Source organism: Neopelma chrysocephalum, unplaced genomic scaffold (assembly GCF_003984885.1).
Source record: "Neopelma chrysocephalum unplaced genomic scaffold, ASM398488v2 Primary Assembly neopelma1_227, whole genome shotgun sequence".
In the NCBI taxonomy this organism is placed as follows: Eukaryota; Metazoa; Chordata; class Aves; order Passeriformes; family Pipridae; genus Neopelma; species Neopelma chrysocephalum.
This window is the reverse complement of record NW_020897889.1, coordinates 116714-140596: the sequence shown is the minus strand read 5'-3', so window position 1 is coordinate 140596 and position 23883 is coordinate 116714. Positions and strand designations below refer to the sequence as shown.

The 23883-nt window shown below is 52.9% G+C and overlaps 1 protein-coding gene across 1 annotated transcript; it reads right to left on the bottom strand.

Moving 5' to 3' along the window:
• Nucleotides 1-8160: 8160 nt before the first annotated feature.
• LOC113977368 (excitatory amino acid transporter 5-like) lies at nucleotides 8161-23616 on the bottom strand. Its single transcript, XM_027703443.1, has 11 exons — nucleotides 23215-23616; nucleotides 21187-21266; nucleotides 18239-18451; nucleotides 17514-17556; nucleotides 16521-16743; nucleotides 13504-13603; nucleotides 13059-13292; nucleotides 11313-11507; nucleotides 10444-10578; nucleotides 8608-8707; nucleotides 8161-8499 (listed from the first exon to the last, which is right to left on the bottom strand). The coding sequence occupies exons 1-11, from the start codon at nucleotides 23389-23391 to the stop codon at nucleotides 8362-8364; spliced, it is 1638 nt and encodes a 545-aa protein (XP_027559244.1). The 5' UTR covers nucleotides 23392-23616; the 3' UTR covers nucleotides 8161-8361.
• Between the last annotated feature and the right edge of the window lie 267 nt (nucleotides 23617-23883).

Genomic DNA, 23883 nt, shown 5'->3' with positions numbered 1-23883 from the left:
CACCACCTTCACAGCCAAGAATTTCCTCCCAGTCTCCCATCTAACCCTGCCCTCTAGCAGTGGGAAACTATTCCCCCTGTCCTGTCCCTCCATCCCTTGTCCCAAGTCCCTCTCCAGCTCTCCTGGAGCCCCTTTAGGCCCTGCAAGGGGCTCTCAGGTCTCCCTGGAGCCTTCTCTTCTCCAGGTGAGCACCCCCAGCTCTCCCAGCCTGGCTCCAGAGCAGAGGGGCTCCAGCCCTTGGAGCATCTCCGTGGCCTCCTCTGGACTCTCTCCAGCAGCTCCACATCCCTGTGCTGTTGTTCCCCAGGGCTGGAGGCAGCTCTGCAGGGGGGTCTCACCTGAGGGGGCAGAGGGGCAGAATCCCCCCTCCCCTGCTGCCCACGCTGTGGGACCAGCCCAGGGCACAGGAGGTTTCTGGGTGCCAGCACACATAGCTGGGGTGTGTGGAGCTTCTTATCCACCTACACCCTCAAGTCCTCCTCAGAGCTGCTCTCACTGCATTCTTCTCCTGGTCTGTGCTCCTGTCTGGGATTGCCCTGACCCAGGTGCAGGACCTGCACTTGGACTTGTTAAACTCGATTAATAAAATAAATAAATGAAATATATTAATTTATTATTTAATTTATTAATAAATATTTATTTTGCATTGCTTCCATTCTTGAGAACTTTTATTCCATCAGGAGGTTCTGTGCTCCAGTCAGTGGCTGTCAGAGCTGTAAGCAAGGGGTTAACTAAAGCATAGACTTTGTTTTGATTCTGGGCTTTAATGAATAGGAGAGTCAACAGGAGAGTCATGTTCTTTTTCCACCAGTGAGTTTGAATAGCAAAGCAGTGCCACTGGGCCCTTATCTTAATTTTACTTTTTCAGCAGGGTGTATTAGGACAAGCTACGTGATTCTTTCGATTCTCTCCTCGGCTTGTGAGAATTGCCATCTCATTTTTTCCTGTCTTCCCAAGTTGTTGTGTGGGTTAATTCTTACAGTCTCTTTAGTGCTTTGAATGTAATGTTTTGGTTCACACACTGTTTGGCAGTTTGGATAACAAGCAGTTGAAGAGGGGAAGGTGGTTCCAGGTTCTGCCCAGCCTGTCAAGCTGGTGTATAGGACACTGCACACCCAACCCCAGCCCAGGTCTGGGGGGACACAGGCAGCAAATGCATCTTGGTTTCTCCAATAACATGTTTTTTTACTGTCTTGTCTCCTAAGATGGGGAGCAGCACCCTGGGGCACAGCCAGGCTGATCTCACCAGTGCACTTGATATTCCTCATGGGATGTGCTAAAGGAAAACAGTTGGCAGAGCCCGTGTTTGTGTATGGGGAGGGGAGAAAAGAGATCCTGGGAGAGCAGCTCTTCTGTGGGGCTTATATCAAAAAAGCTGTATTTTGAGTGCTTGGAGGGAGGGATGGGCAATGGAGGAGGGGTCCTTGTTTGTATCTGCCCATTTACAGGGTTCTTGTGTCTCTCTCTGTTTTATATCTGCCAATTTATGAGTGTTTGCACCTTTCTCTGTACATCTGCTCTGGCACTGTTGAGGTAAGAGCTGGTGACTGCCAGTGCCCCAGTGGAGGAGCTTGTGGGGTTCCCCCTGAGCAGTGTCACTCAGTTGTTTCTGTTCTCTGCTGCCTGGCTCTGTCACTACTGAGACCTGGCTCCTGCTCACCGAGCTCCTGCCTTTGCTGGATCATGAGGGGAAAGAGGAAAGGCAGAATTTATGATTGCAGGTCCCAGAGGTGATATAATTCAGGTCTGCAGGTGAAAAGAGAGCCTGGGCAGTTCCCTGTGTGTGTGGTTTGTACATGGTTGGAAAGGCAAGGGGGTGAATGAGAACAGAGAGTTCTGCTTTGGTAGCTCTAGTTTGTGAGCAAGTGAGTAATTCTTGCTGGGGAAGGATGTGTATGAATGGTTCATTTCCTACCTAAGGCTTCATGTCTGGGAACTGCAGATTGGTGCTCAGGTTGGAGGGAAGCATGATCTTGCAGAGGAGCTGATAACTGGATAACAGCTGGCTGGATGCAGCATCCTCTGGGGAACAGTTGCTGATCCATGAGCAGTAGAAACCAACAGTTAAAGGTCAGGATTGGCATTTTGTTGGCATTAGGAGGAGAATCATGAGAAATTTAGCCTGGCTGGAGCTGTGACACCAAACAGCAGATGTCTGCCAGGTTTTAAGTGCAAAGAGCATGTGTTCTGTCTGCCTCCAGTGACTGCAGCCTGTTAAAGTAAGTAACTGGTTGGGATGTGGCGTTTGGAGGGCAGGCAGCGAGACAGGGAAACGGGGTGAGATGTCTGGAGACAACACTGTTCTGGAGGTGGTGTCATGATGTGCTGTTCTCAATGTTTTAGCACCGGGATCTGGTTTAAGGTTTTGCAGTTGAAGACTTCAGAATATTGAAAGGGAAACAAGGAGGAGAATGGCCAAATACCCATTCCGTTGTGGTTCAAGGAAGGACAGTGAGTAGAAGATCTCTGAGGTGAGATGGCCAGGTAAGTGAAGCAGCAACTTTTGGGTTGGGTGTGATGTTTCAGCTTTACCATTCTTTCCTGTCTGTGCTGAGCTGTGGCTTGGGTAAGTCCATGTCTCAGAGTGAAAGCCAAAATCTGACCTTACAGAGTTTGAAGGCTCAGGATTCTAAAAATAGGTATCTTTGCTCAGAATTGTAATTTAGGATGGGATTCATCCCACTGACTCAAGCTATTAAAAATCTTAGCATCCAGTCCAAACCCATTGAGTAAGAGCCTTCTGAAGACATCTCCTCCCACAGTCTGAGATGCACTGCTCAGAAAGGTGCCTGGCTCTCCTGTTGGCTGCAGGGCACTTCATCTGAGTAGTTTAAATGAGCTACATTCCTTCTAGAAGATAAAGGTAAGTGCACATTGCACGCCCGGGTGTCAAGACCTCTGCACCTGCACAAGTCTGGCTACTCTGACATGGATTTCAGAGCACCTTGCCCAGGGATGCTACATTGAGGAGTTTGAAAAAATCTGGGAAGTTTCCAGCTGGAGAATGTCCATCATGGTGAGGGGCAACACGCTGCAGAATTGCCCAGGCTGGTGAGGGCCCAAGGTAACGAGTCCATGGGGCACCTCTGCACCGTGTGCTCTGCGTGGCCGAGGGCTGATGGGCTTTGTGGGGTGGAGGGATCTGAACACCAGCCCTGGGGGCCCAGCAGAGGAGAAGATACAACTTTTAGGAAATCTACAAAAGACCTGGAGAGGGTCTTTGGACAAGGACCTGAAGTGACAGGACAAGGGGGAATGGCTTCCTGGTGACAGAGGGCAGGATTAGATGGGATATGGGGAAGAGATTCTCCCCTGTGAGGGTGGGGAGGCCCTGGCACAGGTTGCCCAGAGAAGCTGTGGCTGCCCGTGGATCCCTGGAAGTGTCCAAGGCCAGGTTGGATGGGGCTTGGAGCCACCTGGGCTAGTGGAAGGTGTCCCTGCTCATGGCAGGGGGTGGAACAAGATGAGCTTTAAGGTTCTTTCTAAGCCAAACCATTCTGGGATTCTCTGCATTGGAACACTTCATAAAGAATTTATGAGGTAGATTTGAACTTTTGCTATGGAACAGTTTGTGAGTGGTCCCATGAACACGGGCATTGCTGTCTCGTTGTGCTCTCATAGCTGCATCTGGAGGAGGATCTGCTGATTTCCCTGGGGGTGTGGCTGTGGTGTGTGATGTGCTGAGCTGCACCTGCCTGTGGGAAAGGTTGAAATACTTCAATCAGATTTTCTAAGAAGGTTTATTATCACATCAGATGAAATTGAAACAAATATGGAAACAAATACGTGGAGCGAATTGGAAGGGAAGAGACAGAGGTACAAAACTCCCAGAGCACATCCCTAGGGAGGCATTTGCTCTTTAAAGGAGCATTTAGTGTAGGTTATGTGCTGAAAAAAAAAAAGGTAGATGTGTCGCTTAGAGCTGCTTTAGAAATCTTGGTTTCACAGAGAAACTTGGCATTTTGGTAGATTTTAAATAAAGACTTTCAAAACTTCTCGTGGAATGGAATTTTGAAAATTATTCTAGAAAACCTGCACAGGGTAATTTTGAAACGGGGAGTATTTTAAATTAAAAAATGGGAGGTTTGGGCTGGTTTTCACATCTTTGTTTGGATTGTATTTTGCCACATGCTACAGCATTGACTTATTTTGCTATTTTTTTTCAGTTTCAGTAAAACACAAACAGAGGTATGTTTTGATCCAAAGGAGGGATGGCAGCAGCACACTCTGCTGTCTGTGCTCTTCCAACTCTGTCTGTACATCCTAGAAAGATGTAAAAAGTGAAAGTCCCTGATCAAAACTCATCATTTTTATAAATTCAAATGTGTAACCACAATTTGTGCTCTGGAATACAACTGATGCTCAGCAAAGAACCATCCTGTGGGATCAAGGCAACTTATCCATGGGCTGTAGGAACAAGCTGGTGTCTTGTGTGCAAAGTTTACTCCAGTCATTCAGATCAGTGCAAAGTCATTTAAGCTTAGTGTTTATGCTCAATCACATCCTCAGATTCCCCAAAACCATTGTGGAAATGTCATTCCCTGATCAAAGCTCATGGGGCGAGTAAGTGGGTTTTCTGCCTGTGTTTGGGAGGTGCCCCAAAGCCAAGGACTGCTTTGACTTTTTCTTAATAACCACAAACCCCATAAATACCTTTTACAGGGATTTTACTTCACCAGAGAAGCTTTCTGTGACTTTTTTCCCTCAGTGAAATAACAGTTTAAGAGCCAGAGTCCTTCCCCTAGTTGCTCTCCAATTTTATTACAATATTATACACCTGGGAATCACCTGTATTACCAGGCAGCTGAGATTTTTTGTTTGTAAGGGGAAAAAAAGGATTTCCAAGGAAGAAATGTAGGTTTGGAGCTTATGTTCTCTCTGTACACCAGCTTTCTGTGCTGTTGGGTGTGTGCCTTGCCCTGCCTGTACGTTTCCAATTGCATGGAAATAAACTGAATTAGGTTTCCAGTGCTAGAACAGAGGGAGGCACCTCTTTTTCTTACAGGTATCTGGGAAAATAGTTTAAAATACTTTGAAGGTGCAGTGTGTCAGTCCATAGGATTTAATCATAGAATCACAGAATGTCCTGATGGTCCTTGAGTTGGGATGGACCCCTAAGACCATCAAGTCTTAACTCCTGGCCCTGCACAGACACCCCAACAATCCCACCCTGTCCCTCAGAGCATTGTCCAAACACTCCTGGAGCTCTGGCAGCCTTGGGGCCGTGCCCACTGCCCTGGGGAGCCTGGGCAGTGCCCCAGCACCCTCTTATTTTTTAACCTTTTTTTGAGGCTGAGTAGATGAGTTTTGGTTTGCCAGCAAGGGGCCTCATTTTGCCTGGTGTGAGACACGATGCTTCGCCTCCCTCCCATCCTGTTCTCCTGAGTGCAGTCAGGACAGAATAAAGCTCCTCCAGCTGATGGCCAGTGACTCTGTCCAGACTCTGTGCTGCTTTCTTGTCTTCTAGAAATCTCTTGTCCCTTAACCCCCAGTAAGTTTGGTCTCTACAAGAGCTGTGCTGACGTTTTGGGTTTGGTGGGTGCCCCCCCTGAGGTTGGCACAGGGATGCTGCTGTTCCCCCATGAGCAGCAGATAAACTCTGGTGTCAGTGTCCCCCCAGCAGCAGGTTATAGAAAATACAGGCGGGGTTGGGATGGTGCCACCCCAAGGACAGAGGTGGGGACAGTGGGCACCTCTCCAGCCTCTGAACTGGGGCATTCAGTAAATCTGCTTCATTCACTTTTCCGCCTTTTCTTTTCCCTGTTAAAGGTGTTCAGGTGTCTCTCCTGTGCCTGTGTGCAGTGCTGGAGACGGATTGCCTTTGCTGCCTTAGGCTTTTTCCCATCAATAATGATGGCATCCCTCTGTGCTCGAGCACAAACAGACTTTCAGAAGCATTTGAATTATTTTTCCCCTTGTTTTATCCTGTTAGAGTGGCACAGCGATGACAGCTCAGTTTTGAGGCTGCTGGGTGGTTAAAGCTCTCCCTTGCTGTGTTTGTCACAAGGTATGAGGCTGTATTAGCTCTGACAAGACACTTTATTTTAACCTTACTAGCACCGACATCCTTCCTGCTGATTGCCCAAATCAAAACTTCTCTGCTAAAATTTATCTCACCAGATACTAGGAAATATTCAAGGCCAAGTTGGACATGGCTTGGAGCAACCTGGTCTAATGGAAGGTGTCCCTGCCTGTGACAGGCAGATGGAAAAAGATGAGCTTTAAGGTCCCTTCCAACCCAAACTATTCTGTGACTCATAAACCACAAGGGCTGCAGCTCCTAGGGACATCTATGCAGAGTGGGGTTGGCTTCACCACCTCTGGATTTATTACTAGACATAATATTCAGGTTTTTTAGTAATAGTTTGTTCTTTATTGCAGTGGGCTTGGGGATGTGCTGTTTAAGTTATTTTAGTAGGATTGCAGCCTCTGAGGGTGAGGGAAAAGCTGGGTGTGCTGGAGGGCACAGAGCCCTGTCACGGGACTGCCAGAGGCTCATCCTGCAGCCCCAGCACTCAGCCAAGGACCTCTGCCGTGGACATTGAGTCCTGCCTTTTATTGCAGGGTTAATTCTGTGCTGTGATGTCCGTGAGGGGGGAATGGAGGTGAGAGTGGGGCTCATCTTGGCTGCCTGTGCAGGTACCTGTGCTGGTCGGCTTGGGCTCACCTGCAGCAGCCAGCGAGGGACGTGAGCACTCCCAGGCACCAGTGGCTGCAACAGGAAGGTCTTATAAATCACCTTTTTAATCTTTGCCTGTTTTAAATTACTGCCTTGGAGCAGGTGCTTTGGGAGTGTTTGTCCAGCTGTATCTGGGGGGGATGTGGCAGCTGGTGCAGACAGATGTGGTGCTCTGTCCTGGAGCTGGAGCTGCCCCTGGAGCCTCCCCAGGGTTCACCAGCATCTCCCCGGGGGTTTTGGGGTGTCTGAGCTCACTCCAGGTGTAAAGGAACAACCACAAAACCCTTCAGAGCCACTGGAGCTGAACCAGTGTGTGATGCATCCAGGTGATCACAAATGGGAAAGGAGGGAGGGAGGGATGACTGGGGAAGCTGCAGAGCTTGATTTGAAATGTGATTATTTGGTTTGCAAATGATGTGGCTGCTCCTGTTGAGGAGGAGTTGGGCTGTATTGTTTAAAAAGCTATAAATAACCTCACCAAGGAGGAAAGGGTGAGAAAGGCCAAAGTTAACAGCAGTGCCTCAAGCTTACCTTGCCCAGGATTCTGGTTCTTGGAAGGCCTTTGGAAGTTAATCAAAGATGACTAGTTTTTGTGCAAAAGCTGGTTTATGATATTTAATGACTTCTGCTTTTCATTTGGCAAAACTGGAATGAATATTTCTTCTAAATTAGAAAATACTTTACAACCTCTGACTCCAGCATGAAAGAATTCTGCACAGAAAGTGTTTTCTTTATGTACAATTGGAGAACAGTTCAGTGATGTGAGTGGGGGTCTGAGCTGTCTTACAAGTCCTAATGCTGTGGCAGGAAAGACCAAGAGGGAGAAAAGGGATGAGATGGCATTTTGAGAGAGAAATTAATTCAGCTACATGAATCGTTGGTATAAAAGGCTTTTGTGGAGAAGGCTGCCCTGGGAAGCCTAGATTTTAAGGCTGTAATTGGAATTTGAGCTTAGGGACAGATCCTTAGCTGGGAAAATCAACACGATTGCAATTGGGCCCAGTCAATTAGTTCACTGGAATAAAACAGCCACAGGAACAGCTTACAGCTGGTCCTTCCATCCCTGCAGCCAGTGGATCCCACTGTTCCTGCTGGGAGTGGAGCAGCTCAGCCATGCTGTCTGTAACCCGACAGCTGGGAAATCCAGTTACATCCAACCTGGATTTTCAGCTCTAGACAGAAATTCACTTAATCTTAGTTTTTAGAGGAGAACACAGTAATAAAATAAAAAGCAATGATTTAAAAAAATAATCTCTATAATAAGGAAAAGAAAAGCTTCTGGAGCACAGCCTGACCTGCAGGGAAGGAGCTGCTGGCCTAGAGGGGTCAGAGTTGTGTCCCATCCCTGCTGCATTCTCACCGAATCCAGTCTGCTAACACCTGGTCACCTCCCTAACCTTCAAAAACAGCTGAACTGGGAAAATGGGAGTTATTAAACCTTCAAACCCATCCGTTTCAGACAGGCTAGCGAGCTGCCAGCTGTGTCCTCAGGCGCAGGGAGGATCTGGCTCCCTGCCCCTTGGGTGCCTGCCAGAGAGTCCCAGAGTCTTCGAAGGATAGAGAGGATTTTCCCACTTTTTGTGCCAAGTAAGGCCTTTATCTTGCAGAGCATCCGTGTACGACACTCACAATGTCAGTGTTTAGCACCAAGATGCCATTCCTGGGGGCAGGAATGCCGTCAGCTACACCTGGCAGATGCTGTAGTGAACTCCTGTCGGGTCCACCAGGGTTTCTTCAGTCATTTCAACCACGTTGTCTTTGGGATGCAGGTGTGAGGTCTCTGTGGAGGGAAGCTTGTCTATGTTGTTCACTGGCTTCTGCTGCAAAAAGAAAAAGCACAAAATTTTAATTTCCGGCGGGAGCCCGTGCCCTGTGTCTGTGCTGCCCTGTCCCGAGTTCTCCTGCCCTCCCAGCCACGCTGGACCTACCGGGGGGGGCTTTGGGGCAAAGTCTTTCTCGCAGACATGTGCGATGATCCCAGCGGCCAGAGCGTCCCCGAGGACGTTGGTCATCGTCCGCAGCCGGTCCCTGGGGGAGAGACGGTGTGAGGGGCAGGGGGTGGCCACAGCCAACGTGCCTGGGGGGTGCTGGTGGCTTTGGAACATTTCAGCCCCCATCCCAGCTGTCCCACTGGTGTTGCTAATGGCAAGGTGAGCCAAGGGCTGTGATGGTTTTGCGGATACAGAGAGAAAACAGTCGCTGTGATGTCTCTGTGAGCCCCGTGCTGTGGCTGTCTCACCCTGGCACGTGTTCAGTGCAGGGACCTGCCTGTGCCACCTCCCAGACCGGGGCACTGGCATCGTCTGTGCTCAGTGTGGGGGTGAGCTGCCTCCTTGAAATGCCTCTCAGGGAGAAAATCCTGTAGGTCCAACCACAGCACTTGTCTCATTTACCCAAGCACCTCTCACATCAGTAGATCACAGGTGGTGATTGGGTGGTACCCTGTGATGCTGAAAGGCTGAACTGGTGTTGTGTTACCTTTCCTTTAAGTGAAAGAAAGGCACTGTTCCCTCTCTGCCCAGGGGGGCTGTGAAGTACAAACCAGCCACACACAGTCAGCTCGATGTGGTTTCTCACCTAATGATTTGCTTTGTTTTTATCTTAGTACTTTAAAATGGGACATTTTAAACAGTGCTGCATCCAGTTGGCTGCTCACCAGTGGTGTCCCCAGGGATCAGTGTTGGGCCCAGTTCTGTTTAATGTCCTTACTGATGGTCTGGATGAGGGGACTGAGTGTACCATCAGCAAATTTGCAGATGACACCAGGCTGGGGGGTGTGTTGATCAGCTGGAAGGCAGGAGGGCTCTGCAGAGGGACCTGGACAGGCTGGATCCATGGGCTGATTGCAAGGGGATGAGGTTCAACAAGGCCAAGTGCCGGGTCCTGCCCTTTGGCCACAACAACCCCCGGCAGCCCCCGGGCTGGGGCCAGAGTGGCTGGAGAGCAGCCAGGCAGGAAGGGAGCTGGGAGTGTGGATGGACAGGAAGCTGAACAGGAGCCAGAGTGTGGCCAGGTGGCCAAGAGGGCCAATGGATCCTGGCCTGGCTCAGGAACAGTGTGGCAGCAGGAGCAGGGAAGTGATTCTGCCCCTGGACTCAGTGCTGGTGAGGCCACCCCTGGAGTGCTGTGTCCAGTTCTGGGCCCCTCAGCTCAGGAAGGACATGGAGGGGCTGGAGCAGGTCTGGAGAAGAGCAGCGAGGCTGGGGAAGGGACTGGAGCACAAGTGCTGTGAGGAGAGGCTGAGGGAGCTGGGGGGGCTCAGCCTGGAGAGGAGGAGGCTCAGGGGAGACCTTCTCACTCTCTGCAACTCCCTGAGAGGAGGGGGGAGCCGGGGGGGGTTGGTCTCTGCTCCCAGGAACCAGCAGCAGGACAAGAGGGCTGGGTCTTCAGCTGTGCCAGGGGAAGTTTAGGTTGGATATTAGGAATAAATTCTTTACAAAGGGAGTGATCAGCCATTGGAATGGGCTGCCCAGGAAGGGGGTGGATTCTCCGTCCCTGGAGGTGTTTAAGATGAGACTGGATGTGGCATCAGTGCCATGGTCTGGGAGCCACGGCGGGGTTGGATCAAGGGTTGGACTTGATGATCTCAGAGGTCTTTTCCAACCCGGTTGATTCTATGATTCTGTGATTTCACAAGGTGTGTGTTCCGTTTGTGACAAGTGTAATCCAGTTTCTGTCCCGAGATCAATCTGGTTTCACCCATCAAGAGGAAGATACGTCACCATGAACTGGAACCCGTGGCAGGTCTTAAGGAGAGCACTTACAGAGCCCAGTCGACGGCGATGATGAGGGTGATGTCCTCAGTCGGGAGCCCCACCGAGGTGAGCACGATGACCATGGTGACGAGCCCGGACTGCGGGATCCCGGCGGCGCCGATGCTGGCGGCCGAGGCCGTGATGCTGCAACGAGAAGGCGGCTGCGCAGTTCACACGAGCGCGTTTGCGTGGAAAAGTGAGTTATTCCTCTGTGGAAGGATGGGGTTGGATCTGGCTCCCTCCACCTTCCTGCTCCTGGGCTGCCGTCCTGAACCCCCCTGCCTGTGCACAGCAGGGGCTGGTAGCTGGTGTCCTGGCTCTGTGCTTGCACAGCTCCCCTCTGCCTTCAGGGGAGGGAGCCCCTGCTTAAAACTGCTAAAATTTGCAACTGTACTTAATTATTATTATTATTATTATTATCTATTTAGGTGCTTTATTTCCCTGCTTATAGAATGCAGATATCCCATTCCTGACTTTATTATTATTATTATCTATTTAGGTGCTTTATTTCCCTGCTTATAGAATGCAGATATCCCATTCCTGAAGGGGAGTAAATGGCACCTGCAGAAACTCTCCTGTGCTCAGGTCCTGCAGTGCTGACCTGCTCCAGCCGTGCTGTCTGTACAACTGGGCTTTTCCCTACAGGCAAAGTCCTTGCCCTGCAGCAGATTCTGGGTGCAGAGCCCAGCCAAGCATTCCCTGGCACTTGATGCAGGGGCTCCCATACGCTGCCCCTTTCCCTGCTCCTCAGCTTCCCAGGAAAGTTCACTCTGTGCATTAACAAGATCTCTGCGAACGGGAAAAGCGCAAGAGATCGTCCTAACGTCTATAAATGGGAATAGAGAGACATAATTCGACTGCTGCAAAGAAACCTTTACCTTATGGTTATGATTTGTCCCAGATCCAGTTCATACTCGTTGACCTGGGCGATGAAGATGGCAGCGACGGCCTCGTAGAGGGCGGTGCCGTCCATGTTGATGGTGGCACCGACGGGGAGCACGAACCGCGCCACGCGCCTGTCGATGCCGTTGTTCTCCAGGAGACACTTGAGGGTGATGGGCAGGGTGGCTGAGCTGCAGGACAAGAAATGATCAGTGTTACAAGCAGGAGTGGGTGTGGTGGGACAGGAGCCCTCCCGAGGTGGCGAGGCAGCACCGTAACACAAACGGCTGCAGCCGCGAGAGTCTCTTCAGCTCGCGCCACCTGAGGAAGGGACATCATCAGCTGAGTGAGCTGCAGGCTGCGAGAGAAAATGTCAGAATGTTGTTTCGGTGGCTGGAGGTGCCACTCTGACCAGCTCTGTGCCATGGCTGCAGCTCTGTGGTGCATCCCTGGCCCCCACATTAATCCTGCAGCACCTCCTGGAGCGTGGGACAGTGTGGGACAGCACTGGCCATGCCAGGCTCCAGCCTGACCCCCGTGGTCCTTGTCTGTCTCCTCTGTGCCGTGGGCACGAGGGGCAGCTGCCTTGGCTCCTGCACCCCCTGAACTCCCTCTTGTTTCTTTCTAGCAGGAGGACCTGAGCTGTTCCACGGGAGCCAGGATGAGGACACGGAGAAGAAAGAACAAGTGGGAGAAAGGAGACCACAGAAGAGAAGCTGATGGGATCACGACAGACTTCGGGAGGATGGGACTGCTTTTGGGAAAGGAGCTGGATGCAGAGCACAGCACAGTGGCCCCCAGGCACAGCCCATGGGGTTGGGACAAGGAGCAGGGTGTTCCCTCCATCCCTGTGTGCCATCTCTCCAGCTCGCTTAGCTGGCTGCAGAGCAGAGGGAGGAGGAAGCCTGATGGAGACAGAGCTGGAGATGCAGGTTCAGGAGGAGGGCAGGTCATTAAGAGTTGCAGAAGCACCTGCAGCAGTGGGTGCTTGGAAGGGGGTCGCTGTCTAGGTGGCTTTATTGGGATTATGTGAAGAAGCAACAGGGATTCCAGAAAAACCCTTTGCCTCTTTGCCTGGTCAGATGTTTTCTGGGAAAATGTTTGAACTTGTGTGTCATCCAGAAAGGATGGTAGTTTGTAGTGTAAAGTTTCTTCATTGTTATAAAGAATGTTTTTCAATGAAAATACAATAGATGAATATAATGTAAAATTATAAAATCTTTTCAAAGTAGACAACATTTTTCTGTGGAGGAATTTGGGACATACAGAGTTGATTTTAGATTGTCAGAAAAGTGTTCAGAAGAGCTTTTGATGTTTTCAGTTAAACGCCAGGATCATAACCCCAATGTGTTTTTATAAAGCACCTACAACAGTTCTAGTTTGAATTCATGGAAAGAAAACTGCAGGATTTAAGAGAAGCACAGACACACACACACACACACACACACACACAGAGAAACATTGCTGGTCTGGTCTGAGAAAACCCCAGACAGGGTGAATGGAAGAGCACCATGAGCTGCCCTGATCTCCAGATACACTGAGGCCAGGGCAGGGCCAAGAATCTGCTTCCCCTTAAAACCAGGAGCATTTTCATTTCAAATGATGCTCAAATAGAGCATCATTTTCCTTTAAGTTACACCTGTCCTCCTGTACGGCTCACCTGGCCATACCCAGCCACGCCTCCCTTGCTAAACCAGATTACTGCTCGGTGGTATTGGCAGGTTTCAGCCACGTTTTCCTACCTGGAGGATGTAGCTAAGGCGATCAGCAAGGCTTGCAGGATCCCCTGAATGAAAGCAAAGGGGTTTTTCTTAGTTATGAGCACAAAAAGCAGAGGTAAAAGGAGGAGTCCGTGCACGGCAAGCCCTGACACTACTGTAATGACATACAGCCCCAGCTTCTGTCCTATAACCGACGGATCTTCCATCTCCAGGATCTTTCCAGCAATGAGAAACACAATGCCAAAGGGGAAGTACCTGCAAAGAATAAGAATAAAACAATTATTTATGAGGGTGCAGCAGTGCCTGAAGCACTGCATGAACAGACACTGCAGTGTTTGACACCGTGTGGTACAGCTGCACGAAAACAAATCCAGTGCTCACAACAGATACGTGCAGAGGTGTGACCAGCAGTGCCATTGGACAGTGGGAAAGAAAATAAACTGAAATCAATCGAAACCAGATTTACCAAACGGCCATCGAGACAATTTTCATAACTGCTTCGTTCAGGCACTGGCACACGTTAACCAGGGGGGCTCCTCGCTCGCCCATTTTTCCCAGGAGGAGTCCTGCAACCAAACACAGTGGGTTACGTTACTCGGGAGCACCATGGGAGCAGCACGTGTCGGGCCGGGGGTCTGGAGGCTCTGGTGGCCACAGAACGGGGGGCACTGGCCAAGCTCACGCTCAGCACAGGTTGCCACGTGCTCTTGTGAGTCACGGCCATTCCCTGCTCCAAGCAAACACAAGCATCTGCCTTCTCTCACAAAACCCCACCAGACCCAAAGCCAGGATTTGGACTGTTCCTTGCACAGAAAACAGATAAACCTCAGTGCTGCTCCAGCGCTGGAAGAGTCACTTCCCGAGGTGGATAAACTGCGGATTAGCTGGATTAGGTGGATGGCTGGATTGCTGTTTGGTAATACAAGAATAATGAGCTCCGGAAGCAGAAATGGATTTTTTTTTACAGGACAAAGCCTGGTGGGGTTTCTCTGTGGCCGAGGACGTGGTGCTGTGCTGCAGCCCTGCCCTTGCTCAGGTTGTGCCACTGGGATCACTCCAGCAGTGCTCAGGGTCTGGTCCCGTGGGCAGCAGCTGCTCTCAGTCCCCCCTGGGCAGGGCTGTTCCTCACCCAGGGCCCTGCTGGTGGCTCACAGGCTGTTCCCTGCTGGTGACAACACATGTGGCTGTACAGTGATACAGTGAGACGTCAGGAAGGATCCGACTGAGTTGCTTGGATACAGCCATTAAGCCTCCTCTCTTAAGTCTGTTTTTTCCTTTTGATGTTGTTGCATTAACATAATCCAGCCTGATTTTCTGTTGAAGGAATACTAGAGCAGAAATACAGGAATGGTTAGGAGGGGTAGTGGTGCTGTCTGGCCTGCTAATGTTAAATCCCATTGCTTTCACTGGCTGGGAGCTTTCCCAGGAACCCACTGAGCAAAGGAAAAAGGAGGCTTTGAGCATTTTTCCATATTGTTTCCAGCCCAGAGCACGTCCTCCTTGTGTTGGCTAAAATTAATTCTGAAGCACTGTACAGGCATCTGCTTTGGCTTGGAAAAGAAGAATATAGACAGGATCTTGTCCCACTCATCCCTCCTCAGTCCTCAGAGGCCCTTGGTGGGTGGTGGGATCTGCCTTGCTCAGAAGAGAGATGAGATGGAGTCACCTTTGCCAGGACTTTCAGAAATGAGACAAGGCTTGGCACATTTACATCTCAGCTCTGTGGGTATTCATCTGGTATTTGATGGCCACAAAAGCTGCTTTGGGAGAAGGTTGTTGCTCTTCAGGTCCTACAGATCTGATTTGGGAGACATGTCCCTAGCAAACAGACAGCTTCCTGCAAGGAGCTTGAAATCTCTGCTCTTTTCTGGATTTCAAAAGCAACAGAAAGGACTGAGGCTCTCAGTGACAGTGGAGGGACTGTCAGAGCTGGGGTAGCTGTGTGGGGTCTCCATCCACAGCAAAGTCACTCAGGTGCCCAGCGGGTGCTCTGTGGATGCTTTGCTCTCAGACACACAAACTGCCTTATTTTGCCATTGCACACAAATACCCTTTGCTGAGGCCTCAGCCAGTTCCCACCTTGCTGCACGGAGGAGGTGATCCTGTTTCCCAAGCTGTTCCCACTGAACAAGCCGAGTGCCCTCCCCACTCCATGGGGCTGTGGTGCCTTCCCTGTCCCTCTCCTGTTTTCTGCCAGGCCCTTCCTTGCAGGGAAAGCCTCCTGTGGGTATATGAATCCTTTATCTAGGTACCCCTGCCCAGTGCAGGTGATGCTCTGCCAGTCTGTGGCTTCGTGGAGCTCTAATCCATCCTGGGCAGAACATGGGGAGCACAGCTGGTGGCTGGGGCTGGCTCAGATGATCTCCTGCTGCCTCCTAACTCTGGCTGATCCCACTCCCACGCCAAAGGAGAAAAGCAGCTTCTTCTTGCAGGTTTGACAGGGCTGTAGGAGGGCACGTGTCCTGCAGGCAAGAGCTCAGCACTTTCCCTGAGCGTCCAGGGTCTGCAGGAGGTGTCGGTTGCTGGGACAGGAGTTTACCAGAGGCAAAGTCTGCAAGGATCTGTCAGTGGGTCTGGCTCTGCCCAGTCTCACTGAGGGCATCCCCTCCGGGCTCTCTCTGTGTCATGGCCTTTAGAACTGGCCACTCTCCGTGGCTCTGACTGCAGTCAGTGCCTCCAGTGCTGTGCTGGCTGTGCTGCCTCCTCCCCTCAAATCCTCTAATTGGCTTTTTGGTTCCTTATACACAAAGTTCAAGCTCCTTGCCCTCACCTCTTAATCTACACATAATCCTGCCCCCATCCTTATCTCACTGCCTCCTACTCTTTTTCCTCCTGGTCCTTCCCTCCTTCCTTGCTCAGCCTTGTACCCAGTGTCACTTTGAGCCAGCTCCAGGTTCCTCCTGGCAGTGACTTTCTCCCCTTCAAACCTCCTTCTGTCTTGCACGTGTCTCTCCACGACCTCTGGTCCATCTTCCTTCTCAAAGTTGCTGCCGAGCACCTTGTCCACACAGGATTGCAGGCTGTTCCATGCAGAATGCTTCCCTACCTCCTTCAGAAACTCCTGTTGTAAATTCCCATATATTTGTGACAGCACAAGTCTGACCCCACTGTCACATCCTGCCTGCTCAGGGGGCTGAACCCTCAGCGTGAAGGGCTTGGATCATTGGGATGAGCTGTGTCCCAGGCAGCCTCTGCAAAATTACACCTCACTTCATTCAAGAAAAGGACCCCCCAGCTTATGTTATGGTTTGAAAACCCCCGGGACCTGCATATGGGCTGTGGAAGCTCATATGGGAAACCTGGGGAGAAACTCCTTCCCAGTGCCTGCAGCTTCAGTGAGCTCCACCTTGGGTGGGACTGATGGGACAGAGCTCTGTGCCGGGCCCAGTTCCCAGCGACTGGAGCAGTGAACAGAACCTCATCCCCCAGCTCTCCCTCGGGGTGAGCACAGTGGCTGCAGCCCCACCCTGGAGGAGCAGGTACCTATTGTTGCTGAGAAGATGACGATCCCCAGGACGTTCATCTCGTTGCTGGTCCCAGCCAGGGTCCTGTAGGTCATCTCGGGCGACGGCGTCAGCTCGAGGAACACGGGCCGGTGGATTTCGGGGTTTTGGTCGTCGGGTGCGAAGTAAATAAAGTTGACAGGTTTCCCTGGGACCTTTGGAGAGCCGGGAGGCTTCACCACCGGGACAAGAACGGTTCGATACTGGAACAGAAGCAAAGGAGTGAGGGTAGTGTGCTGTTGGTGTGAGCTCCATCCTGCTCTGAACACGGAGGCAAAGCCAGCCCTGGTGGTCATGGAGGTTCAGAGTTTGTTTTCCAGGGAGTAAAAGGCTGGTGGAAATAAGGAGCAAGAGGCAAGAGGAGCTGTGGCTGCTCCCTGGAGAGCTCAGCACAGCCACTGTTGGCCAAGGCTGCTGGGCAGATACATGGTAGTGTGAGTTGGGTCCCTGCAGACCCCTGCGGGATCCCAGCACAGCACTGGGGGAGCACTGCGGTCCCCATGGAGAGGTCCCCCCATCCCTCTACCTGGGGGCTTTACTGATGCTTTCCCAATGCCATGAGTTTGTTTGTTTTCCCTCTCACTCCACCCTACCTGGCCCCTCCTCAGCCTGTCCCCTTTGCCCACCCCAACCTGCCCCGTGCCTCCTGCCTGCCCCTCTGCTGCCCCTTCCCCAGGGACTGGGAAGCTGCTTTTTCTGTACACGACCCTCCCAGGCAGAGGGCAGGCACGGGGGTCCCTGTGAGCCTGGGTTCCCCCAGCACCCTCCTGCCTTCAGGTGCCCTCCTTGGGGTGAGCAGGGGGGAGGCAGAGGGGAGGGGAAGGAGGAGAGAGGAAGGGAAGGAAAAAGGGGGGAAGGAAGGGAAGGGGAAGGGAGAAGGGCCTCGTGTCCAGGCTGTGGGTGGGGAAAGAGGCAGCCCCACGTGGAGCTGAGCACCATCCCAGGCACCCACAGAGGGGCCAGGTGAACTCACCTGCTGGAATGAAGCTTCGACCAGGTTAGAAGGAAACATGTTTCTGCAAGAGAGCAACGGCACGGGGGTTAAAGTGTGTTGAGAGAGCACAGGGAGCACCCTGGGAAGCACCTCTGGTGGGCATGGAGACCTGGAGGAGGATGTTACAGCCAACACCAGCAGGCTGAAGGCAAAGAGAGGCTGGAAGGTCAACACAGAGCAGGACTGAGAATCACTCATAAATGGGACTCATGGAAAGCCAGAGCCTGGGACAGACATCTGCCACCTGTAGCAGAAGCCTCAGAGCTGGAGCAGAATGCTCAGAGCCTGGTCCAGCCCATGGAATGCCTCCAGAAATGGAGATTCTCCCCCAGCCCCTGGGTCGGTGCTTCACCCCCTCCCCAGGTATCCCCACCCACTGCTTTAAGACAGCCCTGGGTCAGCTCTAGGCTTGGCATCTCCCTGCTGGAGTTGCAGGGGAGAGCCCCTGAGCCTTGAGGGAGTGTTAATCTGTCTGTTCTCTGCTGCTTCCCCTGTTTGCTGGTGGCTTTGGGAGAGCAGTGACAGTGGTCAGAGGGATGTGTGGTGGGGTAAATGAACCCCACATCGCTGGGCTCGGAGGTACCAGCACCTGGCCAGCAGTTCTCCTGTTTCCCTGGAGATCTCAGTGCCTCCTGGGAACTTGGAGCCTTCTGGGAAGGTCTTGTCATCATAAACTTGGCCCCTGCTGAAATCCTGGGACGTACCTGATCAAATCCAGCAGCGCGTCAGCGGAGCTCAGCACCACCTTCCCCACAGTGTTATTCTCCTTCTGGGCAGCTGCCCCAGGGTGGATGCTGACCACGAGGATGATCCCCACAGTCACTGCCATGAAGGTTGTCCAAAGGTAGTAGGTGATGGTGATCACCCCCATCTTCCCACAGGCCCTGGAGTCCATGGTGGCCAAACCGGACATGAGGCTGCAGCAGAAACGTGGTGGTGGTCAGTGTGTGCTGCCAGAGCTGCACAGGATGCGTCTGATGGGCAAAATATCCAAGGTGGGAGTGGTTTCCATAGATATTTCTAAACCAATGCCTAAGTGCATCACTGAGCTCTTGCACCTTCATGTGCCAGTGCCCACAGGGTCTCACACCCAGGACGGGCTTGTGGCAACCCAGGCTGAGCTGTGAAGGGCAGGAGACACCTCTTTTCAAGGTCTGGCCACCTTTTCTGTTGTCTCCAAGGGTTAAGAAGTTTGTATTCTTAGTGTATTTTGATGGTGAATAACTGATGTTCTTTTTTTGGTAAGATACCATTACCCTAAATCTCCAATGTCCTGTGCCACTGCTGTGTGTGACTGAACAGCAAAGGAAGGTACCAGCAAAGTTCATAAAATCCTGGTGGGGATGGGCCCCACACCCCCAGGAGAGAGGTGCTGGTTCAGATTTCATGCACACGTAAGCTTTCCTAAGAAGTAACCCATAAGCTACTTCTTAGCAAAATGGCTAAAAATAGAGAGGGCATTACTGGCTGCCCCAGCAGGGAGAGCAGTGCTGGTGGTGGGGGTAACTTGGTTACAGGACTGGAAGGTCCTCAGTGGATTTGCTGAGGACACCAAGTTGCTGACTCCCTCAAGGACAGAGAGGCCCCACAGAGAGATCCTGACAAATGTGAGGGCTGGGCAATCCCCAACTGCGTGGTGTTTAACAAAGGCAAATGTCAGATCCTGCCCCTGGGATGGGCAGCCCTGGATGCAGGGACAGACTGGGGAATGAGGGGCTGGGGAACAGCACCAGGCCCTGGGGGTCCTGGTCAGTGGTCAGTTGGATCTGAGTCAGCAGAGTGTCCTGGCAGCCCAAAGGGCCACCATGTCCTGGGGGACATCAGGCCCAGCATCGCCGGCCGGGCCAGGGAGGGGATTGTCCCACCCTGCTCTGACCTGGGGCGGCCTCACCTCGAGTCCTGGGGGCTGTTTGGGGGCCACAGTGTCAGAGGGATCTGAAGCTGTTGGAGAGTGTCCAAAGGAGGGACACAGAGATGGAGAAGGGTCTGGAGGGGAAGGGTCTGAGGAGCAGCTGAGGGCACTGGGCTGGTTCAGCTGGAGCAGAGGAGACTGAGGGGAGACTCCTCGGGGGCTGCAGCTCCTCCCGAGGGGAGGCGGAGGGGCAGGCGCTGAGCTCTGCTCTGGGACCAGGGACAGGAGCCAGGGAAGGGCTGGAGCTGTGCCAGGGGGGTTGGGATGGATCTCAGGGAAAGGTTCTTCCCCCAGAGGGTGCTGGGGCACTGCCCAGGCTCCCCAGGGCAGTGGGCACGGCCCCAAGGCTGCCAGAGCTCCAGGAGCGTTTGCACAACGCTCTGAGGGACAGGGTGGGATTGTTGGGGTGTCCTGGGCAGGGCCAGGAGTTGGACTGGATGATCCTTGTGGGTCCCTTCCAGCTCAGGATTCTGGGATTCTATGGAATGTGGGTGTTTGGGGGCTGCAGGGTGCCCCGTGTCCATCCAGACCCACACTGAGCCCTGCAGATCCCAACTAAGCTGCTGGTGGAGTCCAGCACTGGCCCAACGACCCTCAGGCAGGACATGATAGAGAGGGGGCTGTGAGGGTAAATGCCAACCTTGGGGACACATGGGATGGGGTGGCTGAGGTAGTGACCAGCCCACAAATCCCCTTCAGCAGCCACATGTCCAGGAGAAAAGGGGCTTTGGAAGCTCGAGAGGCCACAAAAGCAATGCTGGGGTGGGTGATTCTGACTTGAGGCTTGGGGAGCTCCCAGTCCCCCCTGGGATGGTGTGTAGATGGAAGTTGCCACTTCACCATCATTCAGTAATTAAATAAGAAAAATCCCTGGTTCAATCCAACATGCAGGAAAACTCCTGGGAGCCCTGTGCAGACCCTGTGCCTGCAGGCAGGAGAGTGGTCAGAGGGGATGACCCAGGGCACTGAGCTGCAGGGAGGGCTGAGGGCAGAGGGAAACCCTCAAGCACCTCGGGGGAGGGATGTGAGGTACTGGAGGGGAAAAGAAAGTATCTCTACAAGGGCTGATGCTCAACAGGCCAAGTGTGGCCAGTGCTCCCAAAAATAAACCAGAGGCAAATGGGGCAACAAGGAAACTCTGACAAACAATAGAGGAACGACACATCCTCGAGGGAATGAGGAGTTATGGGTTGGGTGTGTCTAATGAGCACGTGCCAGCAATTGTTTACAGTGTGTTAATCCATATAAGCTTTCTGGGACCTTGCTGAGAGCTGAGTGTGACTGCTGGCTCTGTTTCTTATTTCTAGGTCTGTATGGGCCCATAAAATGGGGATTTGCAAACACAGACAGAGCACTGAGGGATGCTTTTTGTTTCTACTTGAACTTTCTCAAATCCCTCTGAATAAGGGAGTCTGCTTTGAGGTTAAACAGCCACCCCTCACAACTGCCCACGGAGGGTCCCAGCATCACCAGCTGCCCAAAAGAAGGGAAACACCCCAGCCAGTGCAGGTGTCTGACCTGGGTGCAGGTGCCTACCAAATCCAGGTGAGGATTTGTTCCAGACCTGCTGGGAAATTGTGGGGTTTGATGTACACCAAGCCAGGGGATGCTGCTTGGCTGCCAGCTGCTTGGGGCCAGGGTTATTCCCACCCCAGGCAGTTTTGGGGTGGTCTCCTCAATGGGGGGTCAGGGGGCCATCTCCTCAAAGATGGTGCTTTAGAGTAGGAGGTGATGTTTTACCTGGAGGTGATCAAGGGCAGGATCAGCATCTTCAGCATCCTCATGAGAAGCTCTCCAGGAAAGGAAAAATACTGCTTCTCCTGCACACAGAGCAGAGCCGTGTGTCAGGTGAGCACTGAGTGGGCCATGACTGTGGGTTAGGGGCTCAAACTTGATAAATTTGCCTTTTTCCAAACCAGCCCCAGCTCTGAGCTGGCTCCTCCTGAATGTTGTTGCTCTTGTTATCAGGGAGCATCTGCAAAGTGCCCCAGAGCCGTCAGGAGCAGCAAAAGGTGGGAATACCTCGTGGCTGCAGGTGGCAAAGGCAAGCTCAGGGAGAGCCCCAGTGTCCAGCCCATTCGTGGGGCAGCCTCGGTGCAACAGGGGAGGTTTCTGTGCTGTGACATCTCTTCACATCCCCTACATCCTCACATGGACATGGGGAAGGGCTGTCTGGAGAGAGACCCCCAAATTCCAGATAGCACAGCCACGACCAAGGGGAGAGTGAGGGTCTGTGGGACCAGCAGCCACCTGGCCAGCATCCCTCCATCCCTACCTCTACCCACCCTCCATCCATCCATCCATCCATTTATCCCTTTGTCCTTTAAATCAATGCCTTCTTTCCCTCCTGCATCCTTCCATCCCTACCTCCACCCACCATCCTTCCATCCATGCATCCACCCACCCTTCCTCCCTCCCTCCCTGCCTCCCATCTTTCACTGTGCCACTGTAGAGGTGTCAGGGATGGATCTGAGATGGCCCCAAGCCAAGCAGGTACTTTTGGTTACTCCAAAGGAAGGCTCTGAGGTGTGCCAAGGCAGCTGTTCAAACAACTGCTCCCCACTGCCATCCCTGTGCTGTCCCTGTGCTGTCCCACTGGGGTCTGGACGTGGCTGATGTCCCTGGGGAGCTACAATGGGCCCAGACACGTGCAAGGGGTGCCAGCAGATTGGAACAGCACCTCTTTGACAGCGGGTCTTTAAACTTCATAACATCTCCCACTGTGGGGAGGAAAGCAGGGACTGGCCCCTCCTCCGTGGTGCAGGTTTTGGGACAAAAGTCTCTAATGGGGAGCAGTGGCTGTCGGGCCCCACAGCAGGGCTGGGGCAGAGGATGGATGAACTCAGTGCATGGCAGGGTGAGGGCCTGGAGCCCCGAGGCTGTGCCGGCCTCACGGGCGTGTGCACTGGGATGAGGGAGATTACACCCGGCTTCAATTAAGTAACGAGATCATCCCCGCTGCGCTGATGTTGAGGGGCCTAATTGAAATGACAAGACTTTGCTAAATCCAAGTGGGCAACACAGGGATGTTCCAGCACCGGCCAAGCTCTCCCTGGAGCAGCATTCCCCCTCCTGGGCTCCCCAGCCTGCTGAGGATCAGGGCTGAGCCCAGCCCAGCTGCCCAGTGCCAGCACAGCCGCGGGGATCCAGGGCTGTTTCACAGCACGATCCTCCTGGAAAGCGCTGGGTGAACGTGCCTTTTAGGGGCATTTTCTCCAATGCATTTGTTTCCAAGGGTCCTCAGAGGAAGGACCCCTGGAAGACACCCCCCAGGCTCCCCACCCGCCCTTATTTATTTGCTGGGTCTTCTCCAGAGAGCAGAAACGTGCTTGGATTGAGCATCTGCACAGCTGGGGAGGGTCAGGGGAGGAGCTCATCCCTGGGACCCCGTTGCTGCTGGCGGTGTTGGGGGGAGCCTGTCACTGAGCATCTTGCAGCCAAGCAGCCATTCCCCACTTTCCCCTCCTCAACCCACCTGGAGGCTCTTGCAGTCCCAGGGGCTCCATCCCAGAGCCCCCCACTCCCACTGGAGGAAGGCAGGATTCGTCCTGCAGCTTTGGCATTTGTTGGCAGCTTCTTGGTCAAAAAAAAAACCAAAAAACACCCCAAGCAAACCCACGTGCAGAAACCTGCCCTGAGGTGTTTTCTCGTACAGGAGCCTTTGCTTTTGGGGCTGTGCCCATCTGGGACCCTTAGTGGCACCAGGGCTGGCTGCCCCCCCGATCACTCCATCTCCCTCACTCCCATCCCCACCCCGGCCAGGCTTACCAGGTCCGTCAGCTCCAGCGTCCGCAGCAGGAACCCCAGGAGGCACCCGGTGGCCACCGACAGCATGGAGAGGGTCAAGAGGCCATTTTTGTACCAGAAAGCCCGCACCCACTTCCAGAGGCGCAGGAGGACCGTGGACAGGGAGTGCAGCACAGCTCTCCTGACACACTCCCACATGGTTGTGGCTCAGCCACCCCGACGATGCCCCTCGGAGCAGCTCCCAGCCCCGCTCATGGCCACGGGCACCGACGGACCCCTGCTCTGTGCTGGGAGCTGAGTATGCTGATGGCTAATCCCCAGAACCAAAAGCTTCAGGGATATTTGGGAGCCTTTCCCATAATGGAAAGTGACGTCTTCAACTGGTTAATCTGGGCTTGGCATCCCGCCCCTGCGGTGCCGAACCCTCCCAGTTTAACCCTCCAGCCCCTGGGTTGGGGGCCGGTGTGCAGACTGAGAGCAGGGATTCAGGCCCAGAACTCCCTTCCCCTCACAGTTTCTGATCCAAAGGGATCTGGGTCCTGCCACCAGATCTGGGTCCAGCAGCACATTTGTGCTCCCACCAGCTGTGAGTGCACCCCCATCCTACCCCCATCCGGAAGGGCTTCATGAGGGCAGGGCTTTCTCGTGGCATCTGCACAGACATCAGCCCAAGACACCAGTGGATGATGC

Bases quoted from the DNA above. Each gene is read 5' to 3' on its own strand.
- LOC113977368 (XM_027703443.1), bottom strand. From the start codon at position 23,391: ATGTGGGAGTGTGTCAGGAGAGCTGTGCTGCACTCCCTGTCCACGGTC. The intron at 18,452-21,186 runs GTAAAACATCAC...TTTCTGCTGCAG, and splicing joins CTGCCCTTGATCACCTCCAG to CCTCATGTCCGGTTTGGCCA. The intron at 11,508-13,058 runs GTAGGAAAACGT...CTTGTCCTGCAG, and splicing joins GCCTTAGCTACATCCTCCAG to CTCAGCCACCCTGCCCATCA.